The 8,394-nt window shown below is 34.9% G+C and overlaps 2 protein-coding genes across 2 annotated transcripts; one reads left to right on the plus strand and one right to left on the minus strand.

Moving 5' to 3' along the window:
* Nucleotides 1-322: 322 nt before the first annotated feature.
* On the minus strand, nucleotides 323-4,416 carry LOC141900480 (malectin-A-like). The gene is made up of 4 exons (XM_074787396.1): nucleotides 3,985-4,416; nucleotides 3,236-3,418; nucleotides 3,075-3,132; nucleotides 323-2,968 (listed from the first exon to the last, which is right to left on the minus strand). The coding sequence occupies exons 1-4, from the start codon at nucleotides 4,339-4,341 to the stop codon at nucleotides 2,733-2,735; spliced, it is 834 nt and encodes a 277-aa protein (XP_074643497.1). The 5' UTR covers nucleotides 4,342-4,416; the 3' UTR covers nucleotides 323-2,732.
* A 224-nt stretch (nucleotides 4,417-4,640) lies between these two features.
* On the plus strand, nucleotides 4,641-8,266 carry LOC141899912 (clathrin heavy chain 2-like). The gene is made up of 9 exons (XM_074786529.1): nucleotides 4,641-4,783; nucleotides 5,037-5,192; nucleotides 5,311-5,413; nucleotides 5,497-5,649; nucleotides 5,830-5,948; nucleotides 6,215-6,376; nucleotides 6,465-6,581; nucleotides 6,674-6,847; nucleotides 7,101-8,266. Exons 1-9 carry the CDS (start codon nucleotides 4,739-4,741, stop codon nucleotides 7,206-7,208), a joined length of 1,137 nt encoding a protein of 378 aa, XP_074642630.1. The 5' UTR covers nucleotides 4,641-4,738; the 3' UTR covers nucleotides 7,209-8,266.
* Nucleotides 8,267-8,394: the final 128 nt, after the last annotated feature.

The following is an 8,394-nucleotide window of genomic DNA, read 5'->3' on the forward strand; positions in this document are numbered from 1 at the left end:
TGCATTTCAATGGAGAAGCCAGGTCACTGGATCCTGGCTGCATTCACAAGACAGAATCCTGCCTGGTCATGGAGACAAGCTTCATGGTATGCGCACTCTATGAGTAGCCCCATATCAAAGCTTTTTCAATAGCTTGGGGACTAGTTGTAAAAGAGAAGATGGAACATAACAATGTACTGGCAAAACTTAAGTATTCGTCGTTTTAGAAGAGACGTAAACCTGAAGAAGAGTTCAGCAAATCTCTGAATAAATACATCTTAAAATGAAAGGAAACAACTTAGATCTAAATTATATTACAAAGTTAATAAGTTTATTCATTCACATATTTATTTTCTTAATAGAAAGATTTTTTGACATGATATGAAAACATCATCATTGACTCGCACACTGAAATTAAGAATGAGAATGTTGTCATGAATAGATAGCTATATATATAAATAAGCACATGGATTCTTTCAAAATATATATATACATATGGGCGTGTTAACTGTATATAAAGGTACACATCAATCAGACATGGCCATCGTAAGTAATATATCAGATCTTAACTCTATTTACATGGGCCAAACAACCCAGCTAGTATTGCAAGGTGGCAGCCAAGTAAAAATTGATCAAATTGAATTTTTAAGTGAAGTCGTATGTTTGAAATCTAAAATCTACGAATTAATAAGAATGCTTTGAGTTCAAATATGCTTGCCATGACGATATTTTCATTCTGATGAGTTGAAACATGTTTTGATGAAATTAATGTTTTTCTAAAAGAAAATTCCCACCTCCATTTAAGTGTGAGAAAGTAATGACTAATGAAGATTACATAATAAAATACCATATTCATTATACATGTGCACACACATTTCATTTCAAATGCAATACGATATGGATGGAAACTGTTTCTATCTTCTACAGTACCAATATTTACAGAAAATTAAAATCATGAAATAAAATGAACATTAATTTTGTATATCTGTAAACACATATACAGCGTCAAATCCTGATTTTATTGTACGGTTTTTTCCCAGTACAAATGTATATTTATCAGTGTTTTATTTCCTAAATAAACATAAATGGTTTAATAAGAAAAATAAAATTGGCCCAAATTTTTATCTTAATATCCCGGTTACTACATTTGGTTCTACGACCTTTTTCATTCTAACTTCAAATTTAGTTATCATAGTTAAAATCAAAATGGTTTTGAACTACTTGCATTTCAAGTACGGTATGTTTCTAGATTTCTTAAATTTGATATTACTTATACTGATTACATCAGTCCAGACGTCAAAGGCAGTCACGAATATACATACAATTCGTACAATAGACTTAAATTATTCAGGAAAAATAATACATTAACAGAGACCTCAATATACAAATACATAGTACTACTGTACTTCCCTTACTACTTTTGCTGTTAACACAGTAAACATCGCATAATATACACTCTTACAAATAATTCTCCTAGATGATTGGGGCCCACTTTAATGAAGTTTCAGCTTGAAAAATGGTTAGGCTGATTGTTAATCAAGTTGCCTCAAAACCCTGAAATTTGAGTAAAATTTCTGTGAAACTGAACACAGTAGGCCTAGTTATTAGCAGTGATAAGCTGCAATTTTTTCACTAAATATCCTAACCAGGATGATTGATTGAGGTATCTATACAATGAACTAGCAAATCCATTCTTGCGTGAATTAACCAGTTATGTTTCTATGTACAAATGAAATGCCTTTTCATATAGATGTACGTACATTGTACATGGGAGCTCTACATTCTTTCAGTAAATACTCGTCCACATATTATGCAGCCACTTATTTATCAGCTATATATGAAAAAAAAAACCAAGATATACCAAAATACGAATTTGATTTGAAATCATTATACAGTAGACTCTGCACATAGTGCCTACGATCAACTTTGATAACTGTTCAACTTGGATGTTTTTTGAAATATTTTTTGTGACACTATGGTCAATTGGTTATCACTCAAGTCGGACACATTTCTACGGTCCCACAAGATCCAACTTGAGCTAAGTCTACAGTATAGCATCAGTATATAGTGGATTTTTCCATGTAAAACCAGTCTACATTTGGCGGTTTCTGCATCTTATTTCACTCGACTATCAGCTGTTTCTTCTACTATCTTGAAATAATCTTCTATAAATGTAGCAAATGTAGCTCAACAAAAAGCAACTGTTTGAATTGTGTACCCATCTCTGCTTTTCCTTACATGAGAACGATGAATTACAACAAAAATACAGCAGTTGCTTACTTACTACGTAGTGATATACGATACCAATTCAATCAACACCAAATATGTCCAATACAATAACTCTATTCAAAGATATGTATCATTCCCTTCACACACACTCAAAACATTATATAATGCCAACACAATTCTTTATACCGAAAAATCTGCTTGATAGCTATAGGTCTATATTCTACTGCATTCGCTATAATTTCAATTCATCTTTCAATGTAAGTTGCAACAAAATATTAATCACTTTAATCATTTAGGCTAACTAATAATCATAAATCAATTTCTACAATTATTACAATCATTCATTATCCTTTGGAATTAGAAAAGAGACATCTAAATGTTAAATATACGTAATTACTAATGTAACAACCTAGACGGCGTACTACATACTGCATGACTGCCACATCCCCTGCAAATATCCATTATAGATCTACCACATTTACCTCAACTACATTCAGCAGTTCCCTGTCATAACAGACCATCTTTCATAATTTACACAGACAAAATACCAAAGGAATGAAAGCACCAACTGCGATGAACAAAGGCAACATCATACTGCTAGTATCATCACCGGCATACGGGTCAGCAACTGCTGGGCCGGATGTGCGTCGATTTCTATTTTCTTTTGCTTTTTCTTCAACTTTTTCTTCTTTATCTTCTTCATCTTCCTCTTCGCTGGGTGGCTTCACCATACCGGGAATGGGTGGTAGTTTTGGCACATCTACAAAAATAGATAGTCGAAAATTTGATACAAGAACGCTATCATGAATTGAGGGTTGACAAATGTATGGAAAGATAAATTGGTAATTGTTGAAATGATAACTAACCATCGACAGAACCTTTCATAACTATAAGAGCGTTTATTTTCGGGTTGTCAAGATCGCCCTGAAAGAACAGAAATAGTCAGCACAAACAGGACCAAAATTCAGAAATCATTCACAGATTTGAAAGTTGATAGCTAGCAAACAAAATGGATTTCAAAGTTTACCTTTACAAAGTCTACTCTGATTTGCCCATTTTTTAGCGACGATGTTTCGCCCATGATTTTGAGTTTTCCATTCTTCACGGAAAATGGGATGATTTCATCATGCGCCGTTCCTCTACCTACTTGGGAATATATGTCGAGACCTTCGACTACGGTATGTTGACCGTTAACAACAACATCAAATACCTGAAATAGAAAAAATATTACGCCGAATTCAATTCATATATTCCGATGCCATTTTTCAAGTAGTAAAAACTAACGAAGTGGTTATTCATATGGACACGTACGAATAATTCCGGAGGCTATTCGTACGCACCCATACAGATTACTCTGGAATTATTTGTACGGGATGTGATAGGGTTAGGGTAAGGTCAGGCTATATCTAGTCAAAACATTCGGCTGACTGTCAGTGAGCTCGGTGGTCTAGTGGTATGATGCTGCGCTAGTTATTCACTGGCCCGGGTTCGAATCTCGCTTGATCCACTCTACTTTTTTCTAACTCTATTCTCCACACTCTCCTTGAATTTTCTATGTTGCGCACCTCTGTGCCCATGCGCGACGTTAATCGGCCAATCAGCGATACTTATTAGTGTAGTACAGTTCCTAGTTTCGTACGAATAGCCTCCAGAGTAATCCGTACGGGTCCGTACGAGTAGCCACAACGAAAAAATAAATATCGTAATCTTTTAAGCTAATTAATTTTGTGATTTTCATCAGGTGGAATAAATGATTGTGTCGGTCACGTAGAATACCTTTTGTCTGACGGCTGTAAACCAAACTTCGCAGAATTTTAACCAAAGAACATAATCTCCATCCTGTTTGATTGGAATGTCATATCCGAATGTTTGCGTGTGATATCTTTCCGTTTGGTAGAGTACTTGGTCCTGCGGTACGACGCGTTGGATGACTAGATTACGACCATAATCCGATGGAATTCCGGCGGTCAACATGTCTTTCTGGTATCGAATACCGTGGATGTCGGTGTGGGCATCACCGCCAGTATTCACCGCCCATATCACTTCGCCTAAGCCACTCACATCGGCAAATACGAACAGTGAACTAACCAAAAATATGGATATTTTATAGAACAACGTTTTACCAGTGAACATGGTTAATTTTGAAGCTGTTTCGTGGACAAAACCTCCGTTCAAACGCTAAAACCCAAAACACCGGTCTCTCAAAACCCGGAAATGAGCTGTACGGGTTGTCTCATCGAAATCTGCTATCCACTTTTTTATATATTTCACCCGAATTCATCCGCTGTATCATGATAAAGTTCATTTATCCACATTGAAATTATCAATATAATTTTGATCAATCAAACGTATATCCAGAATGTTAAAAAATGAAGCTAGATTGATGTTAGAAAATAAGTAAATCAAAGACTATTTTTGTTGCAACGTCGTGGGTAAAGGAATAAGCGAATAGATATTCTCAATACATATCTTGATTAAAATATTGTATTCGAATATATTGAGATGTAAACGAATCAGAACGTGAGAAGGAATGGTCGATGAGGTGCCCCCAATAACAATTAGTGAATTAGTCAAGGTAAATGATGTATATTTAACGTATTTTATTTTTTATGATGGTTGATAACGACCACGTCCACACGGGGGCACTGGACTGACTGACTGGTTGGTGTGGGTATGCAATAATGATTCCTAGATTGATACCCTACACCACAGTTTTTCACTATCCGTGTAAAATTCAATTCATATTGTTACGTGTGTTTGTTACAGTGAACTACAGAATTTTTAGTCCCATGACTATGGCTGCAGTAATTTTGATTTTTCTCTTCCAGTTGACGGATCTTGATGTGACCCCCGACCAGATAACATGGAGTCGAGTTACTATGACATCTGATAAATGGATATGCATCCGTCATGACCGTGGAGGAAAGCAATCAGCATCAAAATCAAGAAAGGAGAAAGGAGACTCGAAATCAATTCAATATTTTGTGAGTGCTGGATATCTTATCTAGGGCCTAATACATTGTTTGAAAGTTGCCCTCACAACCCAATAGACCCTCAGCTTTAAGTCGTCTTTCAAATTATAACGGACAATTTTAATTTCAGGCTACAGTTTTTACTCCATTTGCAAATCAAAATCCACAAACATGGAGCGTCAGAGCAGAGTCAATGTTAATGAATCCGCAATTACCAATTCTTGCCTTAAAAGGTAGTCTATACTTTTACGTTGATTTAATTTTTCAACCCTGAGACATTTTAGATAGACTTCATTGATCGTATTTTCTTATTCAGCAAAGAAAAAGGTCGAAGTCTTTAACGTTGAGTCTCGGTCCTTGCTTCGTACTGCCGAACTTGCGAATGATATTTCTTTTTGGACATGGGCGACTGCAGATGTAATTGCATTAGTTACTGAGAGTGCAGTGTATCATTGGTCATTACACTCAGGTAGGCCTAAATGATAAAGACTTTTCCCGAATTTATCAACTCATTCGAGAACTAAGAGTTTCAAAGAATAGATAGGAATTGATCTTGTTAATAAATTTTGATTGACCATCGCAGTCTATAAGCATTCACAGTCTATATGCATTCAACTGCTACTTACAAGTGGAGTATTATTTCTTTTAGATTTGAAAGACCCAGAATTGGTTTTCATGCGCCATAGTCGTTTGAATTATTCGGAAATAATAAGTTACAAAACTGATTCATCATTGAAGTGGTGTGCATTGACAGGACTTTTGCCTGAGGTTGGACTATTGAATTGCCTGGCAATATACAGTGGAACCTTGTTACAGCGACTTCAAATATAACGATGTCGGTCTATCAGTTATTACAGAACAGTCTGAATTAAGTTTGAAATTGGTAAATTTTGATAATTTCATACTGGATATAACAGATTTTATTGTCCGCTGAAATTCGTTGAAACAAGGTTTCACTGTACAATCAGGGAGGTACCTCCCGCGTATGATTCAGTTTTCTCACTAACTAAAAAAACCATGTTTAATCATTCAAGGATACGAGTATTTGTGGAGTTACTCAACTGTTCTCAAAAGAGAATGGAATCAGTCAATGTATACCAGCCCATGCAGTCTCATTCACTCGATATAAGTTTGACTGGAACATATTTCCATCGACTGTCATGTGTGTGGCAAGCCGAGATGCACAATATGGAAAGGTATTGATCGAAAGGTTTTCTACTTCAAATGTGAATTTTCAACAATTTCTAGTAAGTAATTATTTCTTTGTTATTTTATTTGCTGAAGTTTCATGTTGTGGAATTGGGTCCTCATAATCCTTCCAACATGGCATTAACCAGTCCGTGCGACGTTATACAATATCCAGACCTGTCGGACAAATATGATTTTCCTGTTCAAATCCATGTAGGTACCGAGTTAACCTTATTTGAGGATTTCAATCTGTTCTGAACTGTAATGAAGTTGGCCTGTTTACAATAAATAATCTACAATTTCAGGCAAGCAGCGATTTAGGTTTGGTATACGTCACTTCAAAATATGGTCGACTTTTCATCTGTGATTTGGAGACTTCTTGTTATCTCGGTGCTATTCCTATATCTACTGATGTGGTATTTGCCTCTGCTCTCAACACCCAGACTCAGGGATTAATTTCAATAACTACGGATGGAAGGGTAAGCCTTTTACAATAATCCTGCCGCATGTTTGTTCTTATCAATGTACTGTTAATAAAATGGATCCTATCCTAACTAGAAATATATACCGCGGTATTGCAAAGATTTAAAAGTAACACTTGCAGCTATCCAACTTGTATTTTTTTAAACCGGTCCAACTTCTGTTTATTATTGTCTCTAGTACCCTTAACTCTATAATTACTGAACTCTAATATTGACAAATTTAGAATTTTTTTCAAATTTTTGCTTCCAGGTTCTGTGTACTGATGTAAAGAAAGAGGCATTAGTCAACTACGTACGTGACGTCGCTCGCAAGCCATTTGTTGCTGCTCGATTGGAGAAAACATTGGCCAAATTATAAACTACCATATCATCAAGGCACAATATCGCTCACGCCCTAATTTTTGTACAGCACGATTTGTTGATCTCATTTGCTGTGATACTGTGGCTAGCCTCGTGTAGAAGACCTTCGTTCAATCATCTGAAAAATTAGGTGCACACTTCGTAGGTACATTATTCCAATGCAATTGTCATCTTATATATTAGTCCTTAAGCACTCAGGGTCTTCTTTGTTTAGGAACGATATTTGTAAAATCTTCACACATTCATGAGTGAAATGCATATTATAGGTACCCGGTAAATGCAGATTTCTAGTGTATATGTATGTCGCTGTATACCGTTTGTGCCCATCCGTATTTCACATTACAATAGTCTTCTTATTCCAAGATACAATGGGCTTTTAATAGCCTTATACTAGTACATTGCAGTACCAATCTAGATTGCATTTGAGGTTTCCTCACTTTTTGTAGCATTTAACATTCATGACATCAGCTTATGAATTAGTGTTCACTAAATAGTTGAGGTATTGTTTTTATGAAGCCATGGTATAAATATCTTTGAATTCTACAGCTTGTTAATTTCATCTAGTGAATTTACACCTACATATATTTTCTTTGCATTTAGTTCAGCTTGCAACGTACGGTTGAGTTTTTAATAGAAATATTTTTTGCATGTTTATGTTAAAGCAGTTATGTAATCTTGATATTATTTTTGTAGATTTTGTACATTTAAGGTATCAATCTAGTCCTTTATCCATAGATAGCTTCATATTATTGATGTAAATTGTCTTTTATTGTTTATTTTTATCATCGGTAATTTCACTTGTGCCATTTGATGAAATAATTTTCTGTGAAGAATTGTCTCGAATAATGTACTCACATAAATACTAAAATTATGTTATTTATTAATTCATTCAGTAGGTAGTAATTGTTCATAAAACCCAAATTAACTAAGGAGAATACTTCAGGAGAATCTTCTGAATGTAAGATTTACAATTTTTATTGTAGTGTACATTGGTATGATTTTTTGTAATAACCCGAATATTTTGAATTCTAATCAACTGTCATTATTATTATTGAATGCTGAATAAAGTAAGATACCATAATGAAATGATTCTTATTGAATATGTATTGACTGAAGACAGTTTTTCTGTGGATCAGGAAAAATCCCAATATTAACTTTGGCCAGATTTAGGTAAAGTCTTTGTG

Source organism: Tubulanus polymorphus, chromosome 2 (assembly GCF_964204645.1).
Source record: "Tubulanus polymorphus chromosome 2, tnTubPoly1.2, whole genome shotgun sequence".
Classification (NCBI taxonomy): domain Eukaryota; kingdom Metazoa; phylum Nemertea; class Palaeonemertea; order Tubulaniformes; family Tubulanidae; genus Tubulanus; species Tubulanus polymorphus.

Excerpts from the sequence above, each read along its gene's own strand:
- LOC141900480 (XM_074787396.1), bottom strand. The coding sequence starts at position 4,341 with ATGTTCACTGGTAAAACGTTGTTCTATAAAATATCCATATTTTTGGTT. Across the intron at positions 3,133-3,235 it reads TCAGAGTAGACTTTGTAAAG|GGCGATCTTGACAACCCGAA; the intron begins GTAAACTTTGAA and ends CTGTTCTTTCAG. Across the intron at positions 2,969-3,074 it reads TATGAAAGGTTCTGTCGATG|ATGTGCCAAAACTACCACCC; the intron begins GTTAGTTATCAT and ends CTATTTTTGTAG.
- LOC141899912 (XM_074786529.1), top strand. The coding sequence starts at position 4,739 with ATGGTCGATGAGGTGCCCCCAATAACAATTAGTGAATTAGTCAAG. Across the intron at positions 5,193-5,310 it reads CGAAATCAATTCAATATTTT|GCTACAGTTTTTACTCCATT; the intron begins GTGAGTGCTGGA and ends TTTTAATTTCAG. Across the intron at positions 5,650-5,829 it reads TCATTGGTCATTACACTCAG|ATTTGAAAGACCCAGAATTG; the intron begins GTAGGCCTAAAT and ends TATTTCTTTTAG.